The sequence below is a fragment of the Talaromyces atroroseus genome (assembly GCF_001907595.1).
Source record: "Talaromyces atroroseus strain IBT 11181 chromosome Unknown scaffold_2, whole genome shotgun sequence".
Lineage (NCBI taxonomy): Eukaryota > Fungi > Ascomycota > Eurotiomycetes > Eurotiales > Trichocomaceae > Talaromyces > Talaromyces atroroseus.
Window position 1 is genome coordinate 1,805,065 of NW_017971434.1, and position 17,458 is coordinate 1,822,522.

Below are 17,458 nucleotides of genomic sequence, written 5' to 3' on the forward strand. Positions count from 1 at the left end.
TCCAACTTACACCTCCAGTACTACGCTCATGTACCTGGTCAGCGAAAAAAAAAATTCCAATAGTTAGCTGTGCCAGTGACTTTGTACAAAATCTCTGCGCCATGATGGCTAGCAGAATGACTGAGAATGAATCACAATGGCTCAGGCGGAGCGCCGGTGCTCATGCGACCAATCAAACGCTCCCAAACCGAATCCGCCAATGACAGCCCCGCCTGCAACCACACGTTATCGCAGCGCGTTCGGAACGGCTTATCGCATCGACCCGGAGTGTCCTCACTCTGGCCTCTCGCTTTCTCTCATCCCTCTCTCCTCCTTAAAATATTTCCATCACCTCATCCACGATCACTCTTGCGCTGCTTTATTGCATCCCCTCATCACTTCCTCAGCCATGGCTATCCATCCGAGTATTCGCAATGAGCATCTGCGCGAGCGCACAGCCGCCACCAGCTTGACGCAGCAGCAGGCAATCGATATCTCAGCCTGGACAGAGCAAGCAGCCGCCTCGCTTCAAGTTCTGGATATCTCCGACTCGGTTGCGGAAATTGAATTTCCAATTGTCTCTTCTGAAACTGCGACTGCTGGTCGAGGCACATCGAATGCGCTATCCATTCCTTTAGACGGGCCAATCGTCAAGAGCTTGACGCCTCGTGTGAAAATTGTTCACAGAACGGGCGAGGAGGATGTCTCAACAGCGCCTTCAAATACCTATCGTCGCCGCGAACCTATTCGACGCGATAGCATGAAAAGGCGCGAGGCCTTGTTGAAGGGCAAAGAGGGCAGTCGGCGTCGACAGCGCTGGGAGAATGGTGCGTTTTTGTCGAAAGGATCTACGAGTAGAGTCGAATATATGGTGTAGTGGAACTAACTCATTCGACTTTACTGGGAGTAGATCGTCTTCTGAACAATCCCTGGGCGCAACCGCCAGCCCCCGGCGACTGGTCTGTTCAACCGACGCACCCGCGACACGATCCTCTTCCGTACTACCTAGCTCCACTTTGGGATAGCCATTACGCGCACAAGGAGCACGATAAGTCGCGCAAACATGCGAAGAGAAGCATTAAAGACTACGAGGATGAGAAGAACCGAGTATCTCGAGAGATTCGCAAGTCTCTGAAACACGCCCGAGCAGCACGCGGTCTGCTACAGGATTTGGAAGAAGATATTCGGTGCTTCCTTGAAAACTGGAATGACAAACAATTGAGGCTTGAGTTCAACGATTCCGAGAACTCTGAATTTGAGGACTCGGATGAGGAGATTGTCTTTGTCGGCCGGAATGGGCAGATGCACGACTCTCACAAGCGTAAAGAGAAAGCAAAACTTGTCGATACAGAGGTTCAAGATGGACAAAAAATGGTCTTTGAGAGCTTGGCTCATGACCCTGGTGCGGTATTTGGGTATGTATGATTCAGTCCTCTAGCGCGAAGTGCCGCAAAGCTAACTTATGTATTCGTCAAGACGATGGCTCGTTCATTCGATCGCTGCATACTACGGCTTGTATACATGGTCCGTCACAGCTGGCAATCCAGCTCGCCGCCAGGCCTATGTCGGGCTCAATCCTCCAGCTGCAAGCAAGCATATCTCGGAGATCGCCTTTCCCTCGGGGCAGAGGGCAGCGTGTGGGACAACAAATGCACTGAGAATAAAACCGGGGGAGCCGTTGCCGAAGCCAATATGGGTGCAAGTGTGAGTTACATTTTGAATCTATTTCCATCCATTTCATGTGCATTGCACATATATTCCGCGGTTATCGATATTTTTTGAATTCTGGCAAACAATCGGATCTAATAATTAGACTGATTTATATAACATACATGTCATTCCCATCTCAGATAATGAAGTGCATTTCTATTCCAAGTTTGCAGAGAGAAATTAAAAAAAGAAGCAGGGATGCTATGCCAAAAGATCAACACCCACAGTCCTCAACGCATCAACAGCCCACTCGGGCGCCTTGGAAAGCGACCCATAATAATTTTCAAAAAAATTGACAATAAATGCTGGAAATCGATCTTCTAAGACAGCCTCTCTGATCGAATTCATCAATGAAAGTTGATATTGAACATTGTGCATTGTGAGTCTTGAGTAATCGATGTCAGTATTTAAGAACAGAGAGGAGAATGGCTCGAAGAAACATACAGATGAGCACCAACAGTCTCCTTGCAGGTGACATGGTGAATATATGCTCTTGTAAGTCCCAGTCCGCCTTCGGATTTGGGTCGGCAGCATGGACATTTACAACCTTCTTGAACTGGGGCGTAATCGCGTGCGAAGGAGCCGTGTCGCAAGTTGAGCACGCCGAAGGGGGTTATGGCGTTGCCGAATCTCTAAATTGAATATCAACGAATGTGATCATAAAGGATGGACTTTAGTGGGAAGGGACATACGGCTGTTCGTGTCGGCCACACGCAGTCGAACATGTCTGCGCCTAGGGCAACGGAAACAACTAGATCTTCTGGGTATCCCTGATATAAAACTTGTCAGAGTGGAATAGGGACTTGCTAAATAATCAGAGTATAGCTCTTACCACACCCATTACATATCTAGGTTTGCCATCTGGAAGTAGCCCTGTGCAGGTATTGACCCTATGATAGACAATTTCGTCAGTGCCATTGACCAGGAAATGAGAGTAGATAGGTTAAACTGACACCTTGCAATACTCAGCCTTCGCCTCACCACCAGATAATCCTCCAATAGCAATACCAGGTGTATCTCGCGCAACCATCTCCTTGCAGCACTTGCGCCGCAACTCGAGATCAAGACCACCTTGGATAATGCAAAAAAGATTTTGCCGTTCGGGATATTTGTGTGCTTCGATGCACCGATCTAGCCATCGCACAGACCGTTCCATGGCTTCTTCCATTCTTTGGTGGTCCGGCGATGTTGTTACGATAACGTCGTCGAGTTGCATTATGATGTCGGAGCCGATGGAATTTTGGAGGGATATGGAGTGTTCGGGAGTCAGAAGCCTAGACATATTTGTCAGTAGAGTATTGATTTCATATAGGCATGTCACGTACATCGGTGTCCCATCATGGGGACTCAGAAACCTAACGCCTTCTTCTGTGATTTTGGCCAGCTTCAGCAGCGAAACCATTTGAAATCTAGGTATCAATTAATCTATATTCCATGATGGCTTCCTGTAAAGTTTCATGCTTGGAGGATAAGGAGAGATTACTCACCCTCCACTATCCGTCAATATATTCCTATCCCAACCCTGCAGTTTGTGTGCTCCGCCAACTAAATCCAGCACTTCTTGTCCCGGCTTCAAGCCCAGATGATACGTATTGTTTAAACAGAGCATACAACCAGTCTCTTTCAGTTGGTCATACGTCAACCCCTTGAGGGAGGCCTGAGTAGCGACAGGCATGAAGATCGGAAGCGGAACGGAGCCATGAGGAAGGTGAAGAGTGCTTGCGCGCGCTTTGGTGGTCTATGCAATAAGAGAAGAAGAAAAAGAGGGTAACCAATTAATCAATCCATTCATTTCAATTTCAAGTACGTATAATTCTGTAAACACAAAGCAGTGGAGAATACGGCCTACAGAGCATTTGGCATGCAAGTCAAAGGTTAACGCAGAAGGCATTGACTTGTGAGGTTTCCTATGAGGACTGTCGATAGACGTCGGCATGATTTGAAGCCTGCGGGGTACGACTGCAGGTGTCGCAGCTCCGGGAGGGGCCCGCAATGTGAGTCGTGGAGTAATCTCTTCACTCTTCTTTCCTTCTTTCTAGGGGGAGAAAAAGAAGCAGAACTCTAAAGGATCACAAGACAGCGGTGCTTTGTGGTGTGATGATCTGGTGCGATCGTGCGAAGGAACGTTCTCGAGATCAAATTTTTGGGGTTTTCCTGTTCCTATGTTTGCTGTGTTTGTCTTTATGCTTAGTCATAAAGCTTATGTAATATCAACTACCCCTCGATGGGCAAATCTTGAATCCTCCTCAAGGGCGCCCGGAGAACTCCGAGGTAGGTACCAAGCGCTATCACAGAGGGCCATTCGGATGGTTAGGAACATTTGAAACTGGTCGGGGCTTGAAATGCATGCAGTTGCTGTCAAGGACAGGCAGTAGTACTTCGTACAATGTTTTGGTTCATGTACATCTACTGCTTTGGTAGTAGACTTATGTAGCTAGCTGAATCGTAGCTTACATTGCAGGCAGTCTAGGCAGTAGGTACATGAAGGACATTGCATACATGTACAGGTAGATTCGTCACGGAAAGGATTACGCCACCGATCCATCGCCTCTTTCTCTAGTTTAGTTAGTTAGTAGGTATAGACTATGTAGCATGCAGTTAGGTTAGCCTCACTTTCCCCAGCATGAGTACTCATTCGGCTATTCTTCACCGTGACGAAGTCTGAACAATCACACACATACATTAGAAATGTCAGATGCAAAAAGAAGGATGGAGGTGGGATGTCACACTCCCGTCGGGCCAGCCAATCAGAACCGAGCATCGGGGGGATTACGATTAGGCTGAGCCCGTCGGCCCGTCGAGATCGACTGGTTCGGAACAGCGGGAAGTCTTTTTTCTTCTTTTCACGACATGCTAGTATAGAGATCAGATGAAGAAGAATCTCGCTCAACTTATTCTCTTTCTGTTTCAAACCGCGCACAGAAGAGCAAGTCATAATGTGACAAAAAGATCTTTCCAATTAATTACGGATGGAATTTCCCCCTCAGATTTGACTAGGTTCAAAATTAGCCGTGCAACAGCAACTCGAAATGAATGTAACAGCAAAATTAAATATAAGATATTGTAGTTCATGTAATTCGTCACACTCCTGTCGACTATCACATAGTTAACATCATCTGTACGACCTCGGCAGCCCTCTCATTGCCTTGCTTTGCCTTCTTGCCTCGCCTGCGCGCCTCGCATCTTTTTTATCTTATTTTTTCTCGTCTATCCCTGTCCCTCATTCCCCTCCTTGTCATACGTCAGGCGATAAGAAAAAGAAAAGAATAGGCCAGTGACTCGACATAGGTACCCAAATGACATCCTTAGGCTAGGCCGTTAGGGCTAGGCTCAAACGAAACTAAAATATGCAAAGCGGCCCGTCCAACTAACTGTGCATGGATGGCGTGCATTCGACTAACCAGTTCGTTTGAATTTTTTTTTTATTGACGATTAGCTTAGGTACCCAAGAACAACAAAACAATAGCCAACTAGCGTATCTAGCTTTGCTACTATCAAATATTGATGACGATAGTTATCAGTCTAGCTACGTGTTGAGCACGTACGCCAATTGAAGAGAGAGAAAAAAAAAGGGCGATGTTTCAATTGCAATTTCAGTTCCTCAAGATGATACATGATACATCACTTTGATCAATGCAAAAAGAAAGAAAAGACGAGTATCATGTCAGGTCATAGACGACAAAAGAAAATAAAAAGAAAACTCCTTAACCCAAAATTCCCGAATTGCACATTTCCCTTCAAGTTAGTTTCTCTTTCGGTGCAAACAAAATAAAGTAGCATAGCGTAACAATTTGATAACAACAAGTTATTCATGTCATATAAACTTCATGTTAAGGGAGTGGGGGGCGCTCACAGTGGCTCCGGCTGTTTTGTTGGTTTTGATTGATAGGGAGGAGGATGACAAGGAGGGGCATACGAAAATTGTACAGAGAGGGAAAAACGGAGAATAGTTCCGAAAAAATAAGGGGCAAAAATCAGACCCGAATTGCGCCTTGGATATAGGGCGTCAAGCGTTGGCTGTCGATAGCGCAAATCCCTAGGCGGTATGGCAGAAAAGGAAAAAGAGAACAGCAGGTCGTCGGTACTCGACAGTTGTAAAAGACGTCCCGTAATCAAAGACATATCAGTACAAGTCATCGTTTGTTTGTCCTGACTCTACCGCTAGGGATAGAATTGACCCTGGTAGCTTGTCTGGGGGGCGAATGCTTGAGGCTTCAATGCCATTATAGCAACCTCGGAAGCGTCCTCTTTGGCGTTGTTGATGTACTGGCCGTCATACCAGTATCGAGCGGCAAAGCTGCGGCCTGCTACGTCGACGGTGGCTGACCAGGCGGTTCTGCCTCCTGAGAAAGATAGGATAGTTAGTTTAAATGCCAGATATGTGTGAACAGGAAGGAACCATACCTCGCCGGTCAGACACGATGTGGAAGACGGGGGCGGCAAAGTCATTTTTATCGCAATGGTCTATGGACAACAGCAGAGGGTCAATCAGTGTGAGAATATGGAAGATCGAGGCAACAAATGGGTTCGCACCCTTCAGTTTCTCCTGCCAACTAGGTCGAGTTGCTCCCTGAGGGCCACCGGCACCTGTAGAAGACATTGCGAGGGACGAGACGTTGCAATTAGATATAAAGAAGGTATGAGTAAGGTAGGCAAGACACGGAGGATAACGACGAAGAAGAAGACGACGACGACGACGTTGACGATAGGTAGATCGGTTCCGTTCTCTTTGAAGTGAATAAGTGAGGAAGTAAAAGCTGACTAGAGAGAGAGAAAGAGATTGGTTCGGACCTAGACAAGGCAGGCAGGAAGAGAAGAGAGAAGATATCCTACTCAAATGAATGACACAGGAGGGGAAAGGTCATGTTAAATGCCATTGGCATGCCATGGAGGAGAGTAAGAAGAATATGGGAAGGAAGGCTGTATTGTAGGATAGCATCGGATATTTGCCCCTCATGTACAAGTCGGCAGAGCAGGAAACCAAGCATGCATGGGACCAAATGTATGAACCAAGTAGCTTACCATTAAAAGGCACAGAAGGGGACAAAACGAGAGGAGATAAAAATAAAAGCGAGGAGAGAGAGTGACATGAGACCAAGACACAGGACAGGATAGCACCCAGGTACAACAGGAGGTACAACAGCCAGCGATAGAAAACAAAACGAAACGAAACGAAACAAATTAGGAAGAAAATACCCCTCCAGATGTTGTCATCCACTTCGGTTAGTGGGCTAGTTTGCTTTTTTGCAAGCATCAGAAAACGGAAGAACATGCGGATCATAAGGTAAGTAAGGTAAGGTCAGAAAGAGGCTGCAGCCAGGGAACGGCCCGTCGTACATTAGGTACCTAGGTAGTCTGATTGACCATTTACACCTTCGTTACATATGGATATGGATATCCAGAGCATTGACGTGACTTGGAGCGGTTGAGTCTACAATTATGCACACCATGCACACTACTAGCCTGTCTGCAGCCTATGCTCGATCGGTAGGGACGTTGTCTGCAGGGATTATTATTTATTTATTTTTTTCTCTCGTTTCTTTTTTTTTTTTTTCAATTCTTCTTCGTCTCTGGCCGATTTGGTGTTGCCGCCGGGCTTGAGGGTCCAAAGGATCCATGGATGAGGGGGAGCAAGGCGAGGAAAAAAAAAAAAAAAAGGGTGACGGCGGATGTGGATTGTTTGGCTGAGAAGAGACGAAGAGGAGAAAAAAAAATTGAGGGTCCATGATCCATCCAGCCTATGAGTATTAGACTGTAGGCAGCTGTAACTCGTCACCCCCATACTGGCTTAAGCCAGTAAACGTGGTTCTTACAGACTAATTTTGTGATTCGACATGGAGATAACTACGGGATTAATTCAATCCGTTTCTTCTTTTCCCGAGCCGATAACTTCATCACACTCCTCAGACTAGAAAGCAACAAGGGATAACCATTCAATGGGCGGAGCAGACGAAGTACAACAACAATAAGATCGAAAAAACCACGCACGTCAAAAGCTGCACCTGATAGGGACAGCACTTGACGCCTTGCCGAAATGCCTATCCCGGCCAGTTGGGCTGCACGCTACGCTATGTATGCCTATGCTATGCCATGTAGGGGAGGGAAAAAAAAGCGGGACCACACGTAGTACTGTTCTAACTGCTAAATAAATATTGGCAAGAGGAAGGCTAGAAATTGCCAGCACATCGACGAATCCATGGTTCGCTTGATTGAAGAAAGCTAGCTAAGCGATTTATAATATCAGATACTAAGTGGCTAGTTAGTTAGTTACCTAACACAATAAGGTATGTACCGACAAAACAATGAATAAATAAGAGTCATTTATTAATTGTCTTGTTTCCTCTTCTTATCCAAAGGGAATACCTAAACTGGGAACACAGGGGGGAAAAGCAACCATCACGCAGTAGTTGCTATCTAGACGCAAGCAAGCAAGCAACTACGCCGCGGCGTTTTCTCTTCTCTGTTCTTCAAAATCAATAAGCAGAGACAATAATATCTGTCCATACCTGACAATAAGACCAGACAATGGCATGGGGCATTTATGCAGGACACCACCCCTCAAAATCCCGACGCCAGGCAAGGGGGGGGGTTACCTTAGTTAACTACGTACGTACTTTGTTATTTTGTTTTTTCCATGATTCGCTGCTTTACTTTTGTTAGATTTTCATTTCTGTTGTACTGTTCTCTCTGAGTTTGTGTGTGTGCGCTTGCTTGCTTGTCTTTGAACGAATTGTACTACGTACCAACAGCACCGTTTTGGGCATTCATGCCTGCAGCTATGTGTCAGGATCTTGTTTTTGGCTTGACTTGACATGAGCTTGGATGCGTACTATTATTTTATTGAGCTGACTAGTCATCTTCACAATTTCACCCCTTCACTACTGCTACTGCTACTGCTACTGCTACTGTCTACTGTCTACGTGCATTGTCGCCTCCAACTGATTTGTGTCTTGTCCGAAAGAATTTCCCAACGCGGAACCTGCCCTTTTCGGAGGGGTTTTTCCTCTTTCGCCCAAACCCTAACTTCAACATAAAGAAAAGCAAACAACAAAGAAATATTTCTTCTACAGGTATCCACCAGAGGTTTTTATATTTATAGCCTGTTCGTGTCCGAGGGCGGATTGTCACGCCACTTGGAATTTATTATTCATAGAGCACATCATAGCACGCTACCTAGCTTTCCAAGGCTCAATCACATAGTTAGCTCTGATGTTATTGGATAAGCATATATATTTTCTTATCATCTAAGTGTTTGATCGAGATATAAAATAAACAGAGTACATATTCAAAGGTATATACGCTACGATACATTCCTGTCGTGTCACGAGCTAGGTAGATAGCTACCCAGGCAAGTAATTCACGCCGACCCGCGGCGATGGAACATTTCATCAATCAGTCGTTTCGGTCCTAGAGACTCCATATTCATGTTCATGTTCATACTCAGCAGAAAAAAGGATGACCTCTTGCTGCCCAGACTCAGTCGTACATGCCGCTTATTGTGCCATCGACGTCGGATGCTGTCGTCGACCAGGACTGTGATTCCAGTGGCCACGATTACGCTGTCTATGTTAGAAAGTTGTCTGCGAGAGAAGAAGAGCGAAGAAAGAACATACTCAGCAATATCACTCATCCTCTCATAAACAGACGAGTCGCTAATCCACATGGAGCACTTGGGCACCCAACCCCCTTTCCCTTCTTCTTCCATCTGCTCCATGGGCGTCAATATCTCAGGCACTATGTAAGCGACCGTCCTCGACGTCTCGAGATTGACCAGATGATACGAGATCTCCTTTTGGTCTCCAGCGCAAGCTTCCTTCCTAGACTCGCGTCGCCATTGATAACGCGTGCTCCAGTACTCGAATTCGTAGCGCTTTGATGGCTTGACGCCTACGCGAGAAAGCTCCACGTGCGCGTAGTTGCAGAATTCGAGAAGGATGGTGTTTGTCAATTTCTCGGTTTTGTTTGTTGTTGTTGATGTTGTAGAGGATTCGTCATTGAAAAACTCTTGCAGAGGAGATGACGACTTGGGTAGGGATTGGTGTTTATGGTAAGTATTATGATTATTGTTATTGTTGTTGTTGTTGTTGTTATGATGATGATGATGATTCAAAAACCCAGTCACGGAATGCTTATCGCTTGAACCAGGCCGTAACCCACTCAGCACGCTACTCCACGACCTCCTCAAAGTCGGGCGCTGAGAATGAGCCGCAGGCGTCAGTCGCCTTGAATGACACACTTCACGCCCGGAGTCGCGACAGTAGCGCCGAAACGAGAACGTGCGGCTGTGCAAGTCGTGCATCCTCAGATGGAACAGGGTCACTTCTTGCAGCGGGCTTCTCCGGTCTCGACGGCTCAGAAGCGTGTCGACGCGAAGGTTCATGTTCCCATCGAGCGTGGAGTCGTCATGATGGATTAGCAGCCGTCGACCGGATGGAAATAGGTCTGCGAATGTGGCTTGGTTGGATGAGATGGCGCTGGAAGCGAATACTTCTGGTCGGTCTGTCACGACTTCGTATTTGGCTACTGCGGCTCGTTCTTCGTCTCGTCCTTCCTTGGGGAGGTCCTCGTCGGATGACACGGTGGATGCATATGTCGAATTGGAGTCGCGCGGATCCTCGGTGAAGAATGGTTCGGCCATGCGACGACTATAATCTGTTGGTGCCGTGCTTCGCGAATGCTCGGAGCCATCGCTGCTCGAGGCTGCACTGGAATGGCTGGTCTGCATTATCGGCGGCATGATATAGGATGAGCAAGAAGCTTGCAGGACTGGATGATAAGCCAATGGGTACGTAGGCGTAACAAAGGCCACGACAACAAAGAAGATGCCGATTCCAGGCAAGAAAGAGAGAAAAAGTTGACCGGTTTATTAGCTACTTCCTCGGCTGTTTACCAATCGTCATTCATTCTGGTGGATCATAACAACATTCACTCATCGACTGACTGACGCTGGCTGGAATGTCGGATTTACGGAATCGTGCATCCAGCGGCGCGGGGCGTTGTTTGATGTTGTTATAGACCGAGGAATGAATGGCATGGGAATCTTTGACAAAGAAAAACAGACCGCGTCTGTCTGTCTGTCTACCTGTCAGTAAATAAACAATGAGTAGCAAAATAAATAAATATAACAATCGATAGTTGCAGGCAAGGCAAGGCAAGGAGAGAGACGCAGATGACGGACGCCTGAAACCGCGCAAAAGCGAAAAGCGAGGAGGGGAGTCGAGGCCCGCTCACCATAAGAATCTGGAGTACACGTACGTAGTTGATCCAACAGGATTGACTGGCCAGTAACTTCGCAGATGCACGCTAGATGGGCGGGCGATACGCCGTGAGTGTATCAGCGTGATGCTGTGCTGTGTGAAGCTAGCTGTCGTGGCTGTCCTCGCTTCGTATTTCGCTCGATACGCCTTGGCCAATTGATCGCTTGCCTCACTCCGTTTGTCTCCTTGCTAGTACACTGCAAGAGAATCAATCCGTCGGCATCCGTGCGTGTGTCGTTGGTGAGAGAGATAGAGAGAGAGAGAGAGAGAGAGAGTGTGTGTGTGTGTGTTCAAGCTTCAGCCCTCGTGTTCTCCAGAAATACAGTCCTTCTCGAACGTGGGCGCTCGCACCGTAACCTAAGGGCTAAGCCGGGCTAGGTGAGATTGCAGACAATCCATCAAATATGAACTTACATCGTGTGATTAGTCGCCGTGCTCGTCGTACGTGTCAGACTATGTGGCGGTGAGACGCCGATTAATTGGCTGTCGGCGTTTGACTTTGGGGGGGCCACATGTGAATATCATATGCACAACAGCTGATCATGCCGTATCTATCTATGTAGTATATACGTACAATAACACTAATACTAGTCCACTTCATATGAACAGTAGAGTAGAAAAGCTACATCCTATCCTCGCTCCATCGGCTCCTCGTCTTCTTATACGCATCCCGGTCCTCTATCCCCTCTGCGGCATTCATGCCGACTCCCATGCCACGCTCCACCCACTGCTTACTGCCCATCTCGGCCAGTCGCGACAGAGCCCGCGCAAATGCAAATCGCTCCTCGTCGCCGCTGAATATCGATGTCGATTTGAGGGCCGACATTGAGAGCCCAAGGTCGTCCATGAGTAGTCGCATTTCCGAAGATAGGTCGCCTTGCGATTGGTCACCGCTCGAAGAAGATTGAATAGAGTCGTCGATTTCGTCTTGGGACATGAAAAGGTTTTGGAGCGGGACTGCCGATGTGAGGACGAGTTTTGCCTGTAATATGCCGTGTAAGTTCCAAGACATAAAAAAGAAAAGAATAATGCAGTGCAGACCGAACGAACCTTGCTTTCATAAACAGCGTCAATAAACGTGATGAATCGTCGCGCGAGATCACGCTCTCGAAGAGTCATCCCAGGGACATCAGTCACAATAAACGCATCATAATGCCGGACCAGCTCAAGATAGTCTGCTGCACCGGTGGCGCGGCCCAGAAGCTGCTGGAACGAGAACCTAGCTGCGCGTCCACTCGCAATCGGAACCTGGATCTCGCGACCCCACACTTCCTGGGTTGCTGGGTGCGGCGGATCATTTTTGAGATCGCCCAGGTATTCAAACCATTTATCGGCATGGTGCGTAGCTGCCTGGTCTAGTGGATGATGGTATACGCCAGAGGGTGGGCGCGGGACTTTGCGGTAATCGGTCTCTGAGTCTAGGTTGAGTACTTGTAGCTCCGTTTTGAGCAGGTTTATGCACGGAATGAAATGCTCTCTTTGAATGCCGTTCTTGTACAGATCGTCCGGATGTCGGTTCGAGGTCGTGACCATGACCACGCCGTGCGACATTAGAAGCTCCAGTAGCCTGCGCAGAATCATAGCATCGGCAACGTCCGTACATTGAAACTCATCAAAGCACAGAACGCTAGCAGTCTCTGCAATATCCGCTGCAACCATGGGCAGGGCATCAAACTGGGCTCCGCGACCTTTCTTGACGGTATGGAGCTGCTTGTGAACGCCCTGCATGAAATTATGAAAATGTATTCGCTGCTTCCTTTTGATATTCGACGGCATCGTATCGTAAAACAAGTCCATTAGCATAGTCTTCCCACACCCAACATCTCCATACATATACAGTCCGCTTGGCAGATTCTCCGGCCGGGGACGCTGGTCATGCGAACGGGCGGCAACACCTCGTCCGAGAAGGGAGCTCCAAAAGGACGGTTTCGCATTTTCATCCAGACTATCTGGAGAAGGGTGGATGATTGCCGGGGGAGTGTACGATTTCAGCATTTCGTGGAGGCATTGGAGGTGGGAGACGATACCTGAGGAAAGTAAGCATGGATTAGAAACAGAGAGAGAAAAAAAAAGGGGGGGGGGCGGGCACAGAGAAAATCCATAACATACTCCTCTGATGCGCATCATCTCGCAAAAGATCTGCCGTGACCCTTCTATCGTACTCCTCTATTGGCCCTCCCCCATTTCCAGCACCTCGCTGTGGCGATGAGGCAGTCGCAAAGGCTCGTACCGTCGTCGGTACCGACTTTCGCAGCGACGAGGAAGATGCATTATCCCACAGCTTCCGGCGTGATAAAGAAGACGACGCGTTCCGCCGGTCTAGCTCACGGAAATGGGATCGATGAGTGAAATATGTTCTCAGGCCCGGCCGATAATACGCCGACGGGATTCTTCTTTGTACACATCTTGTACAAACTCCAAATGAATTCCTGTTCATTTTTCCCTCTTTGTCTCTATCATATACACATAATTCGATAGTACCAGACGTACAAAGTTGTCTTTTTCCTTGACGGTCAAAGAGAAAGTGCGCGGTCGAAAAAAAAAAGCTCCGGTTATTCACTGTCTAATGTCGAGGTGGCGGGTGAGAAAGTAAGTTCGCGAAATGAGTCAGAGGAAGGACGTAAAACAAAAAATGAAAATCTGTGCTCAAAGCGAGTGCGATTTTGAGAGGAAAAAAAATGACTATGTACAAGTTCGTGCTACCTCCACAGAGAGAGAGAGAGCGAGAGGGGAAGGAAAAGAAGATGTTGGATCGGGTATTCCAGGTGCGGAGCCCTTCCTGGCTCCTGCCGTCCACGGATCGGTCACCCGTGATCCATCCTTCCACCTACCTGCAAAATATGCAACTTATATACATGGCAAGACTGATAAATCTCATGCTTTTCAATTCCATTCCCATAGTTAACATACCGAACACATCTTCACAGAAAGAAGACTTGACTTTGCATCGGTTAAAAGAAAGCGCTATTCTAAAATATTCGATAGATCCATCCACTCACATCATCGGTTACATAGAAGACAAAAAAAAAAAAAAAGTCAACGCAAATAACAGGCAGACTCACAAAGGAAACCAGACGATACAGCTGTACAATGGTATCATAACCATATAAAGGAAAAGATTTTGGAGTTCGGAAGTAGAGGTTACAATGCCGTGGTAGCTGAGAACTCGAGAGTGGAAAACAAAGAGCAAAGTTCGGGGTGATGCCGGGGTATGAAGTCAGAAAAGAGGAAAGCATGGCATCATATGGAAGATCAAATGAGATGAGATATGGGGGGGGGAAAAACATAACGTGTCATAGTTTCATCGGTAAGAGAAGATCGGGGAGCAAGAAAGAAATTCACAACGCCGAGACACCTAGGACAATATGCAAAAACACACGAAATAGTGACTAGGCAAAGGAACCTATGGCACTGTAACGCGGAGCGTCAGCTTCGAATTTCGCTGAAGAGCCGAGTCCAAATCATGATCACTTAGCAAATTGACAAAGTCGTTGGTCGATTCATCCCGGTACTGAATCACCATTTCACTGTTGACCTTCAGTCGGTCACGGAGTTTGTCTTGCAACTGTTGGAAGTTGACATCACCGGGAACACGGATAGCGATAATATCATCTTGGAAGAAAACTTTAACTTTCATCGCATGCGTGCTGGAAGTGTTGGATGCCTGCGTCAATGAGCTAGCCTGTCGGTTCATAGGAGGGATCTGCAGCTCTGTTCGTGACTGTGAAGCGAAGCTATTCTGCTGAGACAGAGACGGCTGTTGGCGTTGATGGGATGTGCGGGTAGAAGGCACCCCGTTAGGAGTCGCATATACCGTGGCAGACGCACTGATATGCGCCTGAGAAGATTGCCGAGAGTCGGTAGCGGAGCCATCTTGGCCGGACGATTGCTGAGATTCGCCAGAGAACCGATACGTGTCGCCGATCGCGTTGGGATCAATCTCGAAATCGCCGGGGCGAGGCGCAAACAGTTTGCACACCAGAGAGCAACGCGCGATATGTGGCGGCATTGTTAAGAGCTTTTTGATGTAGTCATCCAAGTTCTGCCGTCGCCCATTGGAAATTGCATCCGTGACATGTGTCACTGGGCCTGGCATAAATGGCAACGTCCGAGGTCTTCCGTTATGGCCTGCTTCCTCCTCGAATTGCGTTAATAGCGCTATCTGAAAATCGTAGAAATCGTGGTAATAACGCGATAATTCCCAGTGGGTTCCATCCTCCATCTTTGCCTCAATGATATACCAGTACTTATCGTGATCAAAGCAATATCGCGGGATAGAAGCGGAGACTGGCGCCAGAAGCCGATTGCTAGGAGGAGCAGCTTGCTGCACCGTTTTGACCGGGTGTTGCGTAATTTGTTGCGCGTATGCCGTTTGAGGATATGCTCCGGCTCTGCTTTCAGATCTTGAGTGATAACCCTGCGCGAGTGTTCCTACTTTTAGCTCACTTCCCTGCCAACGATGCTGTAAAAGGGCTTACCTGTCCATTCCCATTCAGGGACAACTTCTCCATATCGTTTGAGACTGACTGTACGCCTGCTGAAGGGTGCGTATCCAGTTTCCCCAGGGTAATACTGCTATTCTTATACTCGGCCGTCATCTTCTTCCATTCCTCGACGCGCGGCACGCCTGCTCTTCTCACAGCCTCGTGCGAGTCCGGTACGGCCTGACCCGTCGCCATGTCTCTGATCTCGATGAAGGAAACCGGGATAAGACCGGGCCCGCCCAGGCGACCGATAGGCTTTGCGACAAACCATTCCGGGTTTGATTGCGCAATGACGATGATAGCCTCGCCGGTCTTGGCCTCCAGCTCATCGGGGCGTTCGGCCTTGAAGTCATATTGCACGACCCCATACACCATCGCGCCATTGCCTTTGCTGCTCGTAGACATCCTGAAGGCGGCCTGTTTGGTGGTGGTGTTGGTGGACGACTCTTGGCGCTCGTGATGGACGACGCGGTCCGAATATCCGGAATCGTGAAGCTCTTGCTTGAGCGAGTCCTTGGAGCCACCGCTTTGGCGATCCTTTTCGTTTTTGTGCACAACCTCAAAGAACGACACGGGGACCAGGCCGCGAGCGCTGGGGACGAGCGGATTGCAGGCCTCGTACCAATCGGGATCGTCTTCGCGGCTTATGACATGAAAAAAGTCGCCTTTATTAAAGGCCAATTCCTGGGTGTTGCCGGGCGCGGGCTCGTGGTCGTAGAGCGCTTTAATGACCTAGTGGTTAAGGATTAGAAAGGGATGGCAGACAGGAGAAAGTCGTGTGGCGCGGAAGGGAGGTAGAATTATATAGTAGCACCAAGGTGCTAGGCAAAAAACGAGGCGGGGCGCGCGCACGCCAATCTTACCTTTTTGGGCGGCAGAATAGCGAGGGCGGACTTGGGCGTGATGGAGACGTGGTGCGACTTGGACTCTTTGTCTCCTTTCAGAGACCGTCGGATGGCCTAAATTTGGAAAACGAGCAGAGTTAAAACGGGGCTGGCAGGATGTATGTGTTGAGTGCGTAGGTGTATGTGTAGTGGTGGCAGAGAAAAGGCGAGCGGGGTCGCAGAAACGGTAGAAGATGACCGGGCAGACAGACAGACAGACAGAGAGAGAGAGAGGGAGGGAGGGAGGGAGAAAGGGAGAGTTGGGAGTGAGGAAGACGAAGAGGAAGAGGAAGAACTATCGCGAAAGCAGCGAGCGACACAGGCAAAAAGGGAAGGAGCGTGCAAAGAGGGAAACGCTGGCGAGGAAGGAGGGACCGGCGTACCTTCATGCTTCTGAGGCGGGCGGACTATGTGCTGCGTATGTCTATGTACAGGCAAGGGACCCGGCAGGATGGAGAGGCTGATAGAAAGAAGAAGACGAGGAGGAGGAGGAGGAGGAGGAAGAGGAAGATGCTGCAGAGGGAAGACGGGCGACAATGAGGCCTGTTGCGATCACTCTGACTGGATGGGCTGTGGCGGTAGCACCTTTTGCAGTCCCAAGGAACCGCCTGCTAGTGCCAGCGTTAGTGGTACGCAGGTCAACAACTTAGTTCGATCGCTATCGTAGGATTCTGGACTCTGGTGCGAAAAGGGCCGACAGCAAATAAAATAGATTCAGATTGATCAAATGCTCGTCGTATCCACCAGGCTCGTGCAGGCCAGTGTTTCAGCGGGTCTGCTGCTTATCCAAACGCCTGTGTGTACTCATAATGCATAACTTTGTTATAACTTCCATCAATGCATATCTAAGATACAGTTACAGATAGACGCGTATATATCTATATCTATATGTAGGCGTATAAGTTAGATGTCTCGTGTCCACGCACAGCGCAACCGCATCATGTGACTGACGGCGTTGTATACTGCAAAAGTTGAAACGCGGGATGCCAGTCTAGAATGGCGTTAGTTAATGAACTGGAAACAAACTCCATGCCTGCTACAGCCCTAGGCCGTTACATCTGCCGGGGCGCAAACGCTAAATGCCGGCTTGGGCCCAATAGGATCATCGATCCTTTCGGGGCTTGGTTGGGCAGCATTTTCTTCT

General features: G+C 48.3%; 6 protein-coding genes across 6 annotated transcripts; 1 reads left to right on the top strand and 5 right to left on the bottom strand.

The window, feature by feature from the left end:
• Positions 1 to 136: 136 nt before the first annotated feature.
• UA08_02740 (hypothetical protein) lies at positions 137 to 1,687 on the top strand (the record flags this gene model as incomplete). The annotated part of the gene is made up of 3 exons (XM_020264816.1): positions 137 to 806; positions 890 to 1,394; positions 1,456 to 1,687. The coding sequence occupies 3 exons, from the start codon at positions 137 to 139 to the stop codon at positions 1,685 to 1,687; spliced, it is 1,407 nt and encodes a 468-aa protein (XP_020122662.1).
• A 203-nt stretch (positions 1,688 to 1,890) lies between these two features.
• UA08_02741 (putative queuine tRNA-ribosyltransferase) lies at positions 1,891 to 3,364 on the bottom strand (the record flags this gene model as incomplete). The annotated part of the gene is made up of 7 exons (XM_020264817.1): positions 1,891 to 2,074; positions 2,134 to 2,321; positions 2,382 to 2,459; positions 2,522 to 2,579; positions 2,643 to 2,963; positions 3,015 to 3,098; positions 3,177 to 3,364. The coding sequence occupies 7 exons, from the start codon at positions 3,362 to 3,364 to the stop codon at positions 1,891 to 1,893; spliced, it is 1,101 nt and encodes a 366-aa protein (XP_020122181.1).
• Positions 3,365 to 5,850: 2,486 nt separating this feature from the next.
• On the bottom strand, positions 5,851 to 6,289 carry UA08_02742 (hypothetical protein; the record flags this gene model as incomplete). The annotated part of the gene is made up of 2 exons (XM_020264818.1): positions 5,851 to 6,032; positions 6,094 to 6,289. 2 exons carry the CDS (start codon positions 6,287 to 6,289, stop codon positions 5,851 to 5,853), a joined length of 378 nt encoding a protein of 125 aa, XP_020122180.1.
• A 2,757-nt stretch (positions 6,290 to 9,046) lies between these two features.
• UA08_02743 (hypothetical protein) lies at positions 9,047 to 10,426 on the bottom strand (the record flags this gene model as incomplete). Its single annotated transcript, XM_020264819.1, has 2 exons — positions 9,047 to 9,248; positions 9,303 to 10,426. 2 exons carry the CDS (start codon positions 10,424 to 10,426, stop codon positions 9,047 to 9,049), a joined length of 1,326 nt encoding a protein of 441 aa, XP_020122183.1.
• A 1,142-nt stretch (positions 10,427 to 11,568) lies between these two features.
• UA08_02744 (hypothetical protein) lies at positions 11,569 to 13,383 on the bottom strand (the record flags this gene model as incomplete). Its single annotated transcript, XM_020264820.1, has 3 exons — positions 11,569 to 11,928; positions 11,997 to 12,973; positions 13,056 to 13,383. 3 exons carry the CDS (start codon positions 13,381 to 13,383, stop codon positions 11,569 to 11,571), a joined length of 1,665 nt encoding a protein of 554 aa, XP_020122182.1.
• A 966-nt stretch (positions 13,384 to 14,349) lies between these two features.
• Positions 14,350 to 16,703, bottom strand: UA08_02745 (hypothetical protein; the record flags this gene model as incomplete). Its single annotated transcript, XM_020264821.1, has 4 exons — positions 14,350 to 15,363; positions 15,425 to 16,162; positions 16,294 to 16,389; positions 16,698 to 16,703. 4 exons carry the CDS (start codon positions 16,701 to 16,703, stop codon positions 14,350 to 14,352), a joined length of 1,854 nt encoding a protein of 617 aa, XP_020122185.1.
• Between the last annotated feature and the right edge of the window lie 755 nt (positions 16,704 to 17,458).